We start from the raw sequence: 17184 nt of genomic DNA on the forward strand, positions 1-17184 counted from the left end.
GCCCCTGCGCGTGCGCGCGTGCGCCCGGGCCCGCGCCGCCTTGTGGGGCGCGTAGTCCGCCCGCGCTGGCTCCGCGGCGCGCGCCGCCTGCCCACCGCCCGGTCTCTGGGCGCCATGGCTGCGCCGCCGGCCCCCGCGGACGCCGCCCCCTCGCCCCCGCCGCCTCCTGCCGCCCCGGACGCTCCGGGCCGGCCGGCGGAGCACAGCGAGACCGCGTGCGAGGACCGGTAGGCGCGGGGCCCGGCGGGCGGCGGTGCGCTGCAGCCCCCTGGCGGAGCCGACGCGGCCTCGGTCCCAGCCCGCCTCGGGCTCGGGTCCGCCGGGTGGGCGCTGCCTCTGCCGCGCGTGCGTGAACCTCCGCCGACTCGAGCGGCCGCCGAGGGCCGTCCCCGGCCCTCCACGCCCCCGACGGCCTGGCGGCACCTCCTCCCCGGGAGGAGCGGGAGGGTGGTAGGCAGGCGGCCTCAAGGGCCGGAGGACAGACGTGGCCCAAGTCCTCGCCTCTGGGGACGCGCGAGATGGAGCTTGGTTTGCACCCCGCGAGGCCTCGGTTTCCGCCCCGCGCGGGGGCCCTCGCGCCGCGGCCCGGCTGCGTGCCCGCCCGACCTCCGAGTTGGTCACATTCGGATACGGGGTCCGGCCTGGCCCTGCCACCCAGCGGCCCTCGGACGGAATCTGATGCGGGGGTGCGGGTGATGCGGCATGTGGGGGGACCTCGAGGCGTCCAGGAGCATTAAAGGGAGCGGTGGGCTTTGGGGAGCCTGTCCCCACCGGCTGTCGCCCCGGGCGGCGCCTCCAGGCCGTGGCCGCCAGGGGGCGGTGGCCGCGCTCGCGGCTGCACGCCGCGCCTCTTCCGGGTCTGACCGCGTCCCCCGGGGTCCCAGGGCGCCTTCCGGGTGCCGGCGGGTGGGAGTGCGGTGCGCCTGCACGCCGTGCTGACCGGGGCTCTGGCGGACGAGCGGAGCCCTTCCGGAGCGGCCGGTCGTTGGCCTTCCAGGCCCACACCATCCCAGCGGACAGTCACTGGGAGCCCGCATTGCTCGGGTCTAAGAGGACTTGAGTCTGTGACACTCATCAGTTCAAAGGGTCACTGTGTGACCAGGAGCAGAAAGGCCATGCGTGGCCAGATAGACTTCAAGACCCCATAGACTCCTAGGCATCAGTGTCGCAGTGTAGACACTGCCCTTCTTCCGCGGGTCACGGGCACTGGGCCGCAGCAGTGGGACCTGTCGCAGCAGGCAGACCTGTCCAGCGGGGGTGCTCGTTCTGCTGCTCCCAGAGCCCATCCCCCACAGTCCCTGCACTGGCCCCCATGTATGCTCAGCCCCTCCTCTCAGTCCGCGGTGCCTGCTCTCTGGTGCTGCATGCTGGCAGAGGGACTGTCCTTAGGAGCTGCCTGAGTGATGAATCCCAGCAGGTTGTGGGCAGTGGGGGATACTGACTGCATCTGCCTAGAACAGCGGGAAAGAAAGGCCTGTTGGGAAGGGTTTCAGGGTAGCAAATGCAAGCCTCAATCCTCCCATTCTTTGAAACAAGCTGCCCCAGTGACTCTCCATCAGGAGCCAGTTGCAGACCCTGAGGGCTGGTTACTGCTGTCTGCTTCAGCTGCTCATCGTCACCCACTGTGTACTGGGAATGAACCCAGGGGTGCTCTTCTACTGAACTCCATCACCAGACCTTCTTATCTTTTGAGACTCACTAAAATGCCCAGGCTGTCCCAGCAGAAACTTGTGATCCATTCCCCTGCCTCAGCCTCCTGAGTAGCTGGGATAACAGACATTAGCCAGCACCCCTGGCCCTGGATGCTGGCTGGGGATGATCACTGTGGGCAGCCTGCTTTCCAGTCTGCACGTCTGCTTATTTCCACATGTGCCATCATGTGTGGGGTCCTTATTGTGGATGAGGCACTTGCTTTTGTCCTCAGGAACCCTGGAGCATAACTTCTGGTCCTGGAGGAGGCCACTGAGGCCTGCCCTTCCCTGCTGGGTGGTGGAGGGGTCTGAGCCATGCCCCACAATGCTGTGACCCAAAGTGAGCCCTCTACCAGGACAGTGAGGGGTGCCCTGAGGTGATGGCCAGCTTCCAGCACTCCCTGCTTCAGACCGCTCTGACATCTGAAGCAGGAGGGAACCTGGGCACACAGGTGTTTGGCCAGCTGGGCTCCCAAGTGTGGCTGGCTGACCAACAGCCTTAGCGCCCCCGTGGGTGGTGCTGGGAATGCTGTTCTCTGGTCCAGTCTAGCCCTGGCGAGACTGTCTGGGAGCAGGTTCCAGCATGGTAAGCCGGAGCCCAGGCAGAGGCTGCTCTTGGGGGTGGTGGCTAGTGAACCAGGGTGAAGGCTGGCTATTCTGTCAGTAGCGGCACACCTAGGCTTGGGCCTCCCTTTTCTGGGTCAGCACAGAACTGGCTTCCCACGGGCCTGTCACCTCGCTTCCTACCCAGCCCATGGGTCTTGCTCAGCTAGGGCACCCAGGGAGTATGCAGGCTGACCAGACTGAGTCCCCTCTGTTGCTTAGACATTCAAGCTAGATGGTGATCCCAGGAGCCCCACTTTGCACCCATTCCCAAGACAGCTGAGGGTCCCTGGTCCAGGCCTGGAAGTGTTAGTAGGGGGAAGCTCTGAGGACAGAAGGGACGGCTGTTCCTTCTCCAGTTGCCTCTGGAGGGGAGGGTTATCTGGGTGGCCAGGAGAGAGCTGGCACATACATCCACCCACCGGGAGGAGGCTAGGCATCCAGAACCTCTCTGTACAAACCCCTTAAGCCAGTAAGGGGTCTGGGGATATAGCTCAGTTGGTAGAGTGCCTGCCTCGCATGCACAACGCCCTGGGTTCAATCCCCAGCACCGCAAAAAAAAAAAAAAAAAAAAGCCAGTAAGGGATTTCTACTGCCCATTCTTGCTGAGGGTGGAGCCGCCTGCCTTTCCTTTCCTCCTGTTGCTGTGGGCGGGAGGTAGCTGTGTCCCCTGATGATCACTGGGTGGCCCAGGGACTTTCTGGGACCTCTGTGGGGTGGGGGGCGGGGCTGATATTCTCAGATGCTGCTAGAGGGTAGAGTTTCATATCTGTTTATGCTTGTAGGAGGTACTTGGGGCCAGGGGTGGGGTGCCCAGCTCAGCACTGACATTGAAGTCAGCTGACCAGGAGGAGTCTCAAATTTCCCTGTCCTGCTGTGGGGGTGGGGGTGTGCTGGGTACTGGAGCACAGTGATCCTAGCAAGCCTCTGCTGTAGAGTGAACTAGCCTGTGCCCGAGGGCAGCTCACACCCACAGCTGGCCTGAATCTTGCAGGCCACACTAGGCAAAGCCGTGCTATTAATATCTGGCACACGATCCCTGGCTGGGTGATCCTCTTATGACCGTGGCCTTGGCCTCAGAGGCCAGCAGCAAGTGTGTTCCCTCAGTATAGAGAGATTTCTTGGGCCCCCGGCTGCTGCGCGCCTCCTGCATACAGATCTTCACCTGCTGTGCCGCTGAGAGGAGTGGTTCCACCCACGGGCCAGCGCAGGTGGCCAGAGCACCAGAGCTGTTCTGGGCACCTCTTTGGCCCTGAGGCGGTGATGCCTCCCTAACTGCCAGCGCCTAAGCCATATGCACACTGGGAGCACCCCTCTCTGGGACCTGTTCAGCCATGAGCAGCCCCCCAGCTTACCCGCGCATCAGGATCTCAGGGTGCTGGGCAGAAGGCAGGTGAGTTACAGAGAAATCCCTGCTGGCGAGGAGCACCCGGCTTCGCCGTGCTGCTGATCATTCCAGACGGGTGTGCGGTGTGTCTCTGGGTAGCAGGAAATGTACAGGCTGGCAGGCACTCTCCAGAGCTGGCCAGGCTCAGACCACAGGGAGTTTCACGTGGGGCTCTGGGTTGTGTGCGTCTCCTGTGGGTCATGGCTCAGTCCTTTGGGTTGAGAATACTTCTTGTTATTGTGGCCAGAATTTCGCTTGTCCATCTGTGGACAGGAAATGCAGTGTTTTGTGCAGCTTGTCCCTTTCAGGGGTGCATGTTTTGAGAAGTGGGTGAGTCTTTGCCCCTGGCTCTGGGATGGAGACTAGCTTTGGGAAGGCCGAGGCTTGGTGCAGACAGCCTGTGGCCTTTGCTGTCAGTAAGGCAAGGTGCATTTCTGGCAAAGTCCTCCCTGGCCTCCTTGCAACTTGATACTCTGCCCAGCAGAAGGGCCTGCGACAGACTCAGCAGTGACAGCCTTGGAAGGGACTCGTGGTGGTGGTCGTCACTTCGCTGGGAGTAACTGACAGGACGGTCGAAAGGCCTCCAGGAAGGCCTGCATGTTGAGAACTGGCAGAGCCTCAGGTCTCTGGCTGCCTCTGCCCCGTATCCGTGGGAACCGGTCCTGGCTTTGTGCAGGGTGTGCGTGCCACTGGAATCCAGGGCAGGGCTGTGGGCAGCCCTGGGCACCTCCTGCAGGGGCTCTGCCCTCTCACCAGTGGTGGCTCAGTGAGGTGGAGGCACAGGGCAATCCCCTGGGAAGGTGACGTGGGCAGCCCACAGGTGAGCCCCAGAGCCCGTTTGTTTACCGTTGGTGGATTAGTGTGCCCAGGTGAGCAGACAGCGGCCCTCTGTCCAGGGACCTGGGGATGTCAGTGCTTGCGTCTGCAAGTCCTGTCTCCCATGTGGCTAAGAGCCATTCAGCGGGCCTGGGGGTGGTGCAGGCAGCAGCCCCGGGGCTCCTCATGCCCTAGGCTGTGCCCCCACACGCATCCAGTGGCGATGCTGTGGGCACCTGCCCCCCTGCCGGTGCCCAGGACCTCTCACCTGGTCCCCTTGGTACCCGGCTCAGGCTCAGCGCTCTCAGGAGCGGCAGGGGCGGGCTGGGCGCCTCTGCCTGGCTAATGACTCCCCGGGCTCACTCCACGCTCGCCTCAGCGGGTGTGCGAGCTGGCGCCCGCCTGTCCCCAAGGACGAGTGCAGTGCTCTCCGTGTCAGACACAGATGGGACGCTCTCCTGCTGCCAGAGGTGCCCCATCCTGTGCAGAGCTGCCACAGGACCGTCAAGGACCGGGCTTTGGCTCCTGCCTTCCCCGCCTCCACACCTGCTGCTCTGGGAGTGCACAGCCGCGGAGCTCTTCTCCAGCCCTTTCTGGCTTGGGTCTCACCAAGTTGTCCAGGCAGGCCTGCCTCAACCTCCTGGACACTGGGACGACAGGCCTGCCATTGTGCCCTGCTCATGGTTTGCATTTTGACAGCATAGGGCATGTGCTTACAAAAACGTTCAAATGTGGCACAAGTCCCTGTTCCAAATTTCAGTGCCCAGATTGATCCGGGTTGCAAATGGCACATCCAGCATGTAGGCCCCTTGCTCACGGGCTCCCCACATGGGTGGGCTGTGACATGCTAGGCCAAGCCACCAACCCCTCTTGGACAGCCTGAGGGACGGTGCTAGGACCACTCTGACCACTTGGTCCCCCCTCAGGCAGTGGCCAGGAGGGCCTTCAAAGCCTGTGTCTTGTCCCCCACACCCAGCCTCTTCACACCAGACTCTGCCTCCCAGGGCAGACTGAGCAGGTGTCCCAGGCCATGCAGCCAGATGGAGCCTCCACAGAAGGGATCTCAGGGGTTGAGGCCACAGCCAGAAGCAGCACCCCTTTGGGATACAAGGCAACTGTGCAGGTGGCCGGGAGCTGAGAGCCAGCCCGAGTGATGTGGCATGGACACAGGCACAGGTCCAAGCCTTTTTTGGGTTGAATTTCCACGTGGTAGCCTCTGTGGGCCTCCTGCTTCTACACAGATGGCCCACAGGTATGAGTCTGAGTGGGTGACATTTGCTGGATTCTGGAAGTTTCTGTCTTGAGAACCCAGGAGGGATCGCAAAATAAGTTGGTCCCCTAAGCCTCCTAGCTGGGGTCTCCCCACTCGCTGTCCATCCTGCACTCTGACAACTAGAGAGGCCGGGCTAGGTGCCACCGTGCCCAGAGCCCAGCGCTGGCCTTACCTCTGCCTAGGCACTGCCCTCCCCTGCAAGGAGGCAGTGACTGGGCTGCCCAGAGAGAGCACTGGGTTGGGGAGGGGGGCATGGTACTCCGTGCGGTCTTGCTGGTCCACAAGCCCCACCTTGCATCACATGGGGAAGGGGCCCTGCCCAGCCCAGTCTGCCAGAGGACCACAGCCTGAGCTGATGAGCCTCCTCTTCTCTCCTCATCGTTGCTTGCTGTCCCTCTGCTCTTGCTGTGTGGACCAAACTCCTGTGCCCACTGTAGGTGGGCTTCTTGTGCAGCACCCAGCCCAGCCTTGACCTGGCCTGTGCCTACAGGAGCCCCCTTGGGTGTGACCCGGGTACCAGGGAGACCAGCAGCCCTGGGCCAAGGCTAAACCTCGTCATCTTTGCAGCAGCAATGCGGGGTCCCTGGACAGGCTCCTCCCCGCTGTGGCCACCAGGCGCTCACCCCGGAAGCGTACCACCAGCCAGTGCAAGTCCGAGCCACCCCTGCTGCGCACCAGCAAGCGCACCATCTACACCGCAGGGCGGCCGCCCTGGTACAACGAACACGGCACGCAGTCCAAGGAGGCCTTCGCCATCGGTAAGGGTGGTGTGGGAGCCCTGGGACCAGCTGTGGGTCAGCCAGCTGTCCTGAGCACAGGCTGTCCACTCCCTTGGCAGGCCTGGGAGGGGGCAGTGCCTCAGGGAAGACCACCGTGGCCAGGATGATCATCGAGGCTCTGGATGTGCCCTGGGTGGTCCTGCTGTCCATGGACTCCTTCTACAAGGTGAGCCTGCTCAGGCTCCAGAGCGCCCTTCTCCCGCTGCCCCACGCCCTGTGCATGCCGGCCGCGAGTCCCTGGGCTCCGGGACGCTGCCCCAGGAGCCGTGGCAGGGGTCCTCTGGCCTCTTTGACAGGTGCTAACGCAGCAGCAGCAGGAGCAGGCCGCCCACAACGACTTCAACTTCGACCACCCAGACGCCTTCGACTTCGACCTCATCATCTCCACCCTCAAGAAGCTGAAGCAGGGCAGGAGTGTCCAAGTGCCCATCTATGACTTCACCACCCACAGCCGGAAGAAGGACTGGGTAGGCAGGGGCTGAGGACGGCAGAGGGGCTGCAGAGGCGTAAGCTGGCACTGAGACTGCCCGCTTCCTTTGCAGAAAACACTGTACGGTGCCAACGTCATCATCTTCGAGGGCATCATGGCCTTTGCTGACAAGACGCTGCTGGAGGTGAGGGCCTGCTGATTCCTGTGCCACAGAGGCGTCCTCCAGCAAGGCCCGCCTTGGCCCCAGGCCTCCCTTGCTGAGAGGAGAAGCTCAGGTGCCCCCAGTGTGGTAGTTTGCTCTTTCCCACTGGCCAGCATGGGCATGACTTTTGGGACAGTGCTCCCTCACCCACCTGCCAAGGCCTGTGCTGTGCCTTGGCTTTTTCGTTCCTTGCTGGAGGCCAGGAGTCTGAGGGACTTTCCCAGAGGACCCCACTGGCTCACAACAGCCCCTTGCCCTCACGCAGTTCCCGTGATCCGGGAGCTTCAGCCAGTCACGTAGCTGCCGTACTGCCCAGCCTGCTTCTGCCCCCCTGTGCACACTCCCGAGCACAGCCCCTGCCATGCTCCGTACAAGGCCCAAGCGGTGCCTGCAGGGAGCTGGCCCCATCCTGACCACGTGCCGGGAGGCTGTGTGTGGGAGCTGCCTTTGTGGCCACAGAACCTGCTGGTGGCAGACCTCGTCCTAGTCTGCTTGCCATCCCCGTCTAGCTCCTGGACATGAGGATCTTCGTGGACACGGACTCCGACATCCGCCTAGTGCGGCGGCTGCGCAGGGACATCAGCGAGCGAGGCCGGGACATTGAAGGTGTCATCAAACAGTACCACAAGTTTGTGAAGCCTGCCTTCGACCAGTACATCCAGCCCACCATGCGCCTGGCAGACATCGTGGTGCCCAGAGGTGAGCTGCCAGCAGGCGGGCACAGGCACTGTGGTGCCCAGAGGGGAGCTGCCAGCAGGCGGGCCATGAACGCCCTGAGTCGCCCTCCTTCCTTCTGCCCCAGGGAGTGGGAACGCGGTGGCCATCGATCTGATCGTGCAGCACGTGCACAGCCAGCTGGAGGAGGTGAGCCCAGGCAGCCGTCCCTGGTTCAGTGCGCTGCCCCCTCTCATGTCCACTCGAGTGTCCCCAGCCTGCTCCATCTGCCTGGTCACACAGCCCAAGCCCCCAGCCCTTTGTTCTGGGAGTGGGCAGCTACCATGTGTACCCAGCCAGAGCTTGGCCTGTCCCTCCCAGCCCTGTGGGGATGGCAAGGGAGGCCCACTGTCTCGCTGACCTAAAGCCGTGGGGTTTCAGCGCTGGGTCCTGCGTCTGCCCAGTGCTCTCTCCTTCGTGGTGGGTCACCCTGGAGTGACGTGCCCCACCTGAAGTCCCTTGCTGGAGCATTCTATGGCTGGGCCCTTGAGTCTGGCCCAGTCCCTGACAGGCTGCCAGAGGCCTGTGGCCTGCAGGACGGAGCCCAGGGGTCCTGCCTTGACTGCCCAGCCCAGAACCACAGGTCTCGCCCAAGCGCTCCCCAGGTTAGAGGGCAGCAGCTCGCCTGCCAGAGCTGGCAGCGTCTGAGCGGTTTCCCATGCAGCGCGTCCTGTCCTGGGTGGGGTGGTCTGTCACCCGCCCTGGTCACTGACACGTCACCGTTCCCTTGTGTCTCCTTGTGTTGCCGCCACAGCGTGAACTCAGCGTCAGGTAAGACCCCACAGCTGTCTGCACACGTGGAGGCATTTCCAACAGCCACAGGGAGCTCCTGGTCTGGGCTGTCGCCCAGCCAGCCAGCAGGCATCCCCTTCCCATGCAGAGGAGTGGATTGGCCCCAGCCCTGCTTCTGCTTCCCTTTGCTGGCAGATAAGGACACTGAGACACAGAGAGGTTAAGTAACTTGCCCAAGATCACACAGCATCTATGCTGAACAGAATCTGTGGAGAATTCTCCCCGTGTGGGGTTATCTACGGGGTCCAGCCCCAGAGAGCACAGCTGTTCTAACCGAGTACTGCCGGGCCTCCGGGACTGTGGCGATGGAGGTGACTGGGCTCTGGGTCTGCTTCCAGGGCTACTGTACCTCCTCTGCCCAATCTCATGGCCTAGGGGATTTTGCTGGGGTGGTGGTGAGGTTCTGGCCCGTCCTCTCTGCCTGCCCACTTGGGCCCTGCTCTGCCCTACAACTGTAGCACACCTGGCTAGGGCTGCATCCTCCATCCTGCCTACCCAGGTGGGCAGGCGGAAACCAGCACCTGCCCCAGAGGTGTCAGCACGGGGCGCCTGCCCTCCTCCCATGCTTCCTTGGAGGTGGGGAGCCCTGAGTCAGCGTTGGAAATGCCTCTAGGGCCCACCCTCTGCCTGCTTCCTTTCCCTGCATGAGTCTCTGCTTGGCCCTCCCCAGACCAGGTGCTGCAGGCCTTTCCTCAGGTCCCTGTAGGCGCCTTCGTTCTGAGAAAAAGTTTCCAGGTGTGGCCAGCTCCATTTTCCACTCTGGTCTGCCAAGGAAGTGGTGGCCAGTGGCCCCAGTATCTCCTTCTGCCCAGGAAGTTGCTGGTGGGCAGGGGAAGGGCTGCAGGCTGGGTTGGGGCTCTCTCACCCACAGGGTGGCCGCTGCCTCCTCTCCTCTCTGGCCAGTTGGCGGCCCCACCGTACCATCTGCAGAGCTGCCACTGCTCTCCCAACTAAGCGGTCTTCTCTCTGTTCTCTCCTCTTTGTAACCGTCTCCTGCCCCGTTCCCTCCCTGAACGCGCTCTTCACTGGCGAGCAGAGGAAGCTGCGCTGGGATATGTGAGCAGAGTGCGGTTGTGCTGCGCTGTGTGCTGCCCGGCTGGCCGCTCCCGCCCTGCCCGCTCCTCCGCCGCCTCCCTCACCGCGCCGTCCGCGCCTGCCCTGCCTGCTCTCCTCCCTCCCACTTCCTGCCACCAGCACCCCTCCTCATCCACGGCCACCTGGGCCTGCCCCATACCCCTCTGCCTCTCACTCCCCACCCCTGAGGCAGCACTGGGCACCAGCGGGGCCTGGGCCTGGGCGGGCCTTGACCCCTCGGCCCAGGCAGCCCTGCAGGCAGAGGTTGGGCACAAGCCGCCTGTTCTGGGGGCTGCGGTGCCGGCACAGTGAGCCCTTCCCGCCCGGCCCCGCTGCCTCCGCAGGCCAGAGGCTGCTCCCTCTCCAGGAGCTGCGCGGCCGGGGGTGTCCCTGCAGAGCGGCCGTAGCCAGGCAGCCCGCTCCCGCCCTGCGCACCCTGCTGTACCCGCTGCTTTACCCCCTCGGTGACGGTGACGCTCAGCCGTCCCGTGGGGGCGGGCTCTGGAATGAGATGCTCTCGTTCTTGAGTGTCCCGAATCGGTTTGTGTCCCCAGGGCGGCGCTGGCCTCGGCGCACCAGTGCCACCCGCTTCCCCAAACGCTGAGCGTCCTCAAGAGCACCCCGCAAGTGCGCGGTATGCACACCATCATCAGGTGAGGGCCGGCCGGCCGGCGGGCGGGCGGGCGGGCGGGCAGGCGGGCCGGGCGCGGCAAGCGCTAAGCCCGCCACCCCGCCGCAGGGACAGGGAGACCAGTCGGGACGAGTTCATCTTCTACTCCAAGAGGCTGATGCGGCTGCTCATCGAGCATGCGCTTTCCTTCCTGCCCTTCCAGGTGCGCAGTGAGCCCGCTGGGGGCTGGGGGCCGGGCCGGGGCGGGGCAGGTGAGGGCCGCGCCGACGCCTCCCGCTCTGCGCAGGACTGCGTGGTGCAGACCCCCCAGGGGCAGGACTACGCGGGCAAGTGCTACGCCGGGAAGCAGGTACGCGCGCCCTGGGAGGCCGGCTCACTGGCTGGGCCCGAGTGTCCCGCCGGCTCAGCCTCTGCCTTCCCCCAGATCACCGGAGTGTCCATCCTGCGCGCTGGGGAGACCATGGAGCCTGCACTGCGCGCTGTGTGCAAAGACGTGCGCATAGGCACCATCCTCATCCAGACCAACCAGCTCACCGGGGAGCCGGAGGTGCTGGGACTGGGGAGGCATGTGGGTCGCAGGAAGCCAGCCCAGGGGAGAGGCCCAAGTGGTGCCCTGGAGCCTGCTGGGCAGGCGTTGCTGACCTATGACCTCCTGCAGCTCCACTACCTGCGGCTACCCAAGGACATCAGTGATGACCACGTGATCCTGATGGACTGTACAGTGTCCACTGGTGCTGCGGCCATGATGGCCGTCCGTGTCCTCCTGGTACGTGGGTCCTGGGTGGACTGCAGGCAGCTCCCTGTGGAGTTCGTGTTTACCTGGCCCTTGGTTTGGCAGGACCATGACGTGCCCGAGGACAAGATCTTCTTGTTGTCACTGCTGATGGCAGAGATGGGTGTCCACTCTGTGGCCTATGCTTTCCCAAGAGTGAGAATCATCACCACGGCTGTGGACAAACGGGTCAATGACCTTTTCCGCATCATCCCAGGCATAGGTGAGCTGCCAGCCTGTGCAGTTGCTGTGTGGACAGGGCTGGTCTCCTCGGGAGGCTCCACCACACTGGCTGCGTCTTTCTCCAGGGAACTTCGGGGATCGTTACTTTGGGACGGATGCAGTCCCTGATGGCAGCGACGAGGAGGAGGTGGTTTCCACCGGCTAGGTGCCCAGGCTGACCCACCCTGTCCCCACCCAACCTCCTCCTGCCTCCTGGTGTGGGTAGGAGGAGGTTAATTTAATTTCAAAAAACGATACCAATAAAAACAATCTACACATTTTGTAAAATAAAGCTTTAGAAAATGCAGGTGTGATTGGTCAGCTGAGGTACAGGGGTGGTATCCTGGCTGGGACCTGGGCTTGGGCAGTCTCTCAGGGCTGTAGGTGTTGTCCACCTCAGTACCCAAGTTATAAAGCCCCCATGGAGGAGGGTCCCTGGCTTCTCCCCAGCAGGACTAGGTGTTCCCAGTCAGTCCCGCACTGGCTTCCCTTGTAGTAGGGGATCATTGCCAGAGGGAGGTGAGGGCAGAACGGGGACCTGCAGCAGATGGGGCCCCAAAAGCCACAGCTTAGTGGCCATCTGGCCTGGACCCAGAGAAAGGACAGGGCCACCTAGGGCTCTGGGTGTCACAGGACACAGCCTCTGTGACCACTTCCCCCCAACCGTGTGTGTACCATCAAGGGGCCCTGCGGAAGTCGGTGTGTGGGTGTCTGTGGGAAGGACTGCACTGGAAGGAGCCCTAGCTGCAAGGAGATGGCCAAGGCTCAGGGCCAGTCACGCTGCTCAGGACCAGACACTGTCTACCCTGCCTTTGCTGCTTCTAGACTAGAGAGTGAGGGTCAGCTTCACTGGTCACTTCCAGACGTCCCCTCTAAGCCTTTCCTGCCTGGGCCCGGGGCCACAGCTGTGTGCTCACAGACACAGTGCACGTGTGGGCTGTGATCTGAGCTTGGCAGGTGGGCTGGGACCCTCAGACATGCACCCCCAAGCACCTCAGGCCCTGCAGATCTGGCTCCTGCCTCTTTCCTGTCTCTCTGGTCTGCTTGCCCCCCACCCCCAAAGGCCTTGTCATGGAAAAGCTTGTCTTGGGGCGGGGACAGGAAGTTGCTGGGTGGAGGCCAGGCCCACAGTAGCGGGCAGATAAAGGCTGGTGGCTTGTCCAAGGGGCAGCCAGGCACTGTGGACAGAGGACCAAATCAGGGCCCAGAGGTCAGCAAGAGGACCTTCTGTACACCCTGGTGAGTGAACCTTCTCCCACGTCTCCAGGGCCCTGTTCACTGGCTCCTTCATTCTGAGACTCTGGGCTGGGAACCTATAGCACACCGCATGCTCCAGGGCCCGAGGCTGGGCGCAGCCATTCCTCCTAACCAGATCTTCCCAGATGAGGAGACAGGCAAGAGCACCCCCAACCCCCAGGTCCAGTCAGGCCAATTGGTTCTCAGGTCAAAGCCATAGATGTGCCTGCAGGTGCCAATACTTGAGGCATCTATATCACAGCACGTACCACAGGTGGAAACCCCGGGCTGGAAGAAGGGGCCCAGCTGCCCACAATCTAGTAAGACCATCCTCAAGGCAAAGGCAGCTTTGTCCCTCTTCAGTGGGGGCCTAGGAAAAGATCCTGGAGGCAGGAGCCTGAATCCCAGGCCCCACCTGGCTCTTCCCACCCACAAGAAGATTAGTACTGCTGGAACGCCCAGGCTCTGGTCTCCTTTTGGGGTGCAGCTGAGGCCTACTGAGGCTGAGCTACGGATTGGAGAGAACTTGAACCTATTCTAACCAGGGCCCCATGGGTTGTTGGAAGTGGGCCACCCTCCCAACAGTCCAGGGTCTTCAGGGTGCCAGTGAAGGAGAAGCACCTCTTCTGGCACCTGGGAGTTTTAAGGGCCCACGAAAGAGGGTCGAGATCCAGCTTCAATCCCCGAGTTCCTCAGGGGATGAGCTCCACACGGCTGCGGCAGTGGGCAGCCCCCGGAGGTGCGATGTGGGGCTGGGTGCGGCATGGGCCTGCGCTACCCTTCAGGCCCAGTGCAGACCGAGAGGTGAGCGGCACGCACCCTGGAGGAAGGGCAGATCAAGAGCAGGAGTTCTGCCAGGCGCCGCGCGGCCTGGTGGCACACCTGCAGTCCAGTCACTTGGGAGGCTTAGCATGACCCTCAAAATAAAAACATAAAGGACTGGGGTGCAGCTCAGTGGCGAAGGGCCCTTGGGTTTCATCCGCAGTAGGAGAACATCATCTTTTCAGTAGTAGTCTGCGAGGCTAACACAGCTTCAGAACCTGGTGGGCATGGAGGCGGAGACTGTGCAGATTTGGAGGTTCCTGTGGGGAACTCGGGTGAGGGTCTCAGAGAAGCTTGCTGGTCCTGGTTCTGCCTGCTGCCCTGGGCAGTGCCTCCAGGACTGTCCAACCTGAGAATGGTGTCTCCAGGGTCAATCTCAGGTTTGTCAGCCCGTGAGGTGCTGCCCCTTCCCAGCAGTGGCTGTCACAGGGTGAAGATGGCTACCCTGGTTTGGTGGGATGGGAAGCCTGGGCGCTTGCGGCCCAGTCCCAGAAGGCACATGTGGCTGTCACACTGACATGAGGAGCCATGCTTGCACGGGCAGCAGATGGAGGGCTGGGCTTGGCTTGGGCTAGGGGAGGATCCCGCCCCACACGGAGAGCCAGCGTTGGGCTACCTGGCAAAGAAGCCTGGGGAAGGGCATCCGGGCCGGGACACCTGGAGGGACGGGTGGCTGAGGCAGGGAGCAGCCAGAGAGGCGGCCTCGGTGCTCTGACGCTTCCGAAGATCAAGCCCAAGGTTTTGGAGAAGGAGAAGCTGGTGTGGCAGCGGGATGAGAAGCGCACAGAGCCGATGGATCTGCGGTGGCGGTACCAGAGTTAGGAGGGCAGGAACGGGGTCCAGCGAAGGGCGGGTTGGAAGCAATGGCGACGACGGCGACGACGGCGACGACACGCGCGGGGGCGGCCGGTGGACCAAGTTCCTGGCTGGGGTTCCTCGGCACCTCTCCTCACCTCTGGTCACCCGCGGAGGCCAAGCCCCGTCCCGGGCTCGAGGGCGGGTGGTACAGGCTCCCACCTTCACTCATTCCGGTGGCGGAGGGCCCCCCGCGACCGAGAGCCGGACCCGCCGGCGGGGGCCACCGCCCGAGCGCGCCGCCGCGGCCTCCTGTCCCGCAGCACCAGGTGACCCGGGACGGTCTCGTCGACGCGCCCCGCGCGCCCCGCGGCACCTCGCAGCGCGCACTCTGCCGGCTCCGCAGCCCGGGTCCGGCCGGCCCTGCCGGGATTCTCCGCGCCCCCGCCCGGCGCTCCAGGACCCGGGGCGCGCGGCCCACCTGCGCACGGGCTGCGGGGGCGGAGCTCCGCCCGCCCCGCCCCTGGGCTGGCGGTGCCGGGCGGTCTCCTCGCAAGTCGGGGCCTCAGAGGTGGTCACCGGAAGGCCCGCGAGGCCGCGAGGGCAGGCGCGGCGGGGACAGGGGCCTTCCGCGCTGTCACTTTTGCGGCTGTGCTGTGCTGCGGGCGGACCCAAGGCCTCGTACCTGCAGAGCTGCATCCTCGGCCTTTTCAAATTTGATTTTAAGGGCTGGTTGTCCAGGCCGGCCTCGAGCTTGTGATCCTCCTGCCTCTGGGATTACAGGCGTGCACCACGGCGTCCAGCCCCATTATTTTTCCCTTTTGGAAATCCTAATCAAATTACTTCATTTTAGGTCTGGGTGGAGGGTTTCAAGGTGTTTAATTACCGTTAGTATGCTTGTGCTTTTTTCTCTCCAGAAGTTTTGTTATCTTCAAATAAATTGTTTTTCAGTTCTAAGAGTCTTCTGCCCAGTGGCCAGGCACCCCACCCGAGATGGTGGTGTAGGCAGGAGTTGGGCCAAGACTACCCTACAGAAGGGACATTAGCCACAAGGGCAGTTCTACCTGCAGTTTTGCCAGGCAGACCTGTGGGCCTCCCGAGCCAGGGCAGCTTCTCCCGCCTAAGTGCTTGTGCCTGAGCCTCAGATTGGTCCCAGTCTCAAGGTCCCAGCAGGTGCTCTGCTCCAGGCCCTTGTGTACAGAACCACACTCAGGACACATGGACTCTTGGGCAGACTTGGCACTTTCCACAGAAGCCCAAAAGTGAACTCTTTATTTTGGAGGTGGGGAACAGAGGGAGAGAGGCATGAGAATTTGGGCTAGCCACCCCAGGCTATGGGCTGCACTGTGTCCAAGAGGGCCCCTGCCATCAGGGCAGTGGAGTCGAGTGTACCTCTCAACACCCCAGGGACCGTAGCTTCTGAAGGCTGGGTGGGAGAACAGCAGGGAAGTTGGGCCCTACCCCCAAAGACACTGGGGTGCAAGGCTGGGGCACCAACTGCTCAGACACTGTGCAGCAGGGACAGGAGTTTCTGCAGCTCAGTCCTGGGAATTCTGAATGACCAGGACAAGGTGGGCAGAGATGGAGCTACCAGCTTGGCTTTCATCAGGGAGGAGGGCTGGCCCTGCTACAGAGCTGAGCTACCCAGATGCCCTCCGTCCTGCCCCACTTCCTTATGTTTAGACTCAGAATCAGGCAGAGCCATGTCAAGTCAGGATTGGTTCATGAGGACACCCACATATGCTGCTCCAGACACCTGAACCTACTCATCCATCCTAGAACTGGGACCAACCAAAATGGTCACTACCAGGCAGTGGGAAACTCGGTCTGTGGAGGACAGCAGGAAAGTTTCTGGAAGCCAAGGCAGGTAGGAGCTTGATGGTCAGGCAGGTGGATGGGAAGAGCAGGACTAATACTGGCTGATGGCCTGGTGTGTCCATCAAGACACAGGACTTCCCTGATGGGGATGGTCCCACCTGCTCTGGTATGACCACTGGAGCCAGACTCCCAGGAGGGCTCCAAGATTGAGGTCCAAGCTGTCCTTGGCCAGTGGCCCTCAGGAGCTGAAGTTGCTCCTGTGATTTCAGTCTTTGGATTTAAAAATCAGGTGAAAAGAACCCTGGGGACCGGTATTTGCCAGGGTGGTGGGAAGTGTTTGTCACAAACAAAACACAGCACCCCCAACACACACAAAAAAGATCCCCACAAAAACAAAAAACATGAGGATTCTGTGGGGATCATTAAAACACACAATGATCTGCAGTGAAAACATTTATTTTACAAGTTATCTTTACTTTAGGTCAACATTCAAACACACGGGACGTAGATCACCATGCGAGACCGCGAGGGCTCTCCAGCCCTGGAGATGCCCGAGGGAGCCAGGTCAGCAGGGCTCTGACAGCCTGTACCCCCTCAGATGGATCCCAGCAGTGGGGTGGAACCAGCATGCGGACAGCTGCTCTCTGCACTTGTGTCTGACTCTCAGAAGCAGCACGTGTGCGTGTCAGTGTGGATGCCCTCCCTCCATCAGCCTGATAGGCTGCCCCACTCTCCAGGAGAACCAACCTGCCACAGGCACCACCTGGGGGGGCTCTGGGTCAAGCCCTTCCTGGAGGTGGGTGCCCAGGCTGCCCTTTAGATGCAAGCTTGTCACTGACTGACCCTGGTACTCAGAAAGTGGCTTTTGTGTTTCTAGGGAGGGGAGTGTTTCCAGCCACCTCCTAGATTTCCACACCTGCGGGACAGGTGAGCCTGACGTGTGCTGTGACAGTCACCTTTGTGTCCAACCTTGCTGAGGCCTGATGTTGGTGGGGTCTTGGGTGGGGTCTTGGCTATATGTTTAGGCACAGGCTCCCTGCACACAGCAGGCTGTTCCCTTTGGTGTATCTGCCAAGAGGACCGTGCTGAGACTCTGTCCCTACTCAACTCACCAAGAAACCAGAGGC

The 17184-nt window shown here is 62.4% G+C and overlaps 1 protein-coding gene across 10 annotated transcripts; it reads left to right on the plus strand.

Annotated features, from left to right (window-relative positions):
* The first annotated feature begins 38 nt into the window (after positions 1 to 38).
* Positions 39 to 11689, plus strand: Uckl1 (uridine-cytidine kinase 1 like 1). 10 transcript variants are annotated; one of them, XM_047537725.1, is made up of 15 exons: positions 39 to 227; positions 6341 to 6528; positions 6609 to 6715; positions 6846 to 7016; positions 7092 to 7163; positions 7691 to 7880; positions 7984 to 8045; positions 9724 to 9743; positions 10316 to 10414; positions 10501 to 10594; positions 10679 to 10741; positions 10817 to 10939; positions 11051 to 11158; positions 11231 to 11387; positions 11473 to 11689. In XM_047537725.1, exons 1-15 carry the CDS (start codon positions 115 to 117, stop codon positions 11550 to 11552), a joined length of 1647 nt encoding a protein of 548 aa, XP_047393681.1. In that variant the 5' UTR covers positions 39 to 114; the 3' UTR covers positions 11553 to 11689. The 10 variants fall into 10 exon arrangements, with proteins under 10 accessions (XP_047393681.1, XP_047393679.1, XP_047393674.1 ...); XM_047537723.1 differs by lacking the exon at positions 9724 to 9743 and adding an exon at positions 8650 to 8666 and having other exon boundaries at positions 40 to 227; positions 6338 to 6528; XM_047537718.1 differs by having other exon boundaries at positions 40 to 227; positions 6338 to 6528.
* Positions 11690 to 17184: the final 5495 nt, after the last annotated feature.

The sequence above is a fragment of the Sciurus carolinensis genome, chromosome 2, assembly GCF_902686445.1.
Source record: "Sciurus carolinensis chromosome 2, mSciCar1.2, whole genome shotgun sequence".
Lineage (NCBI taxonomy): Eukaryota > Metazoa > Chordata > Mammalia > Rodentia > Sciuridae > Sciurus > Sciurus carolinensis.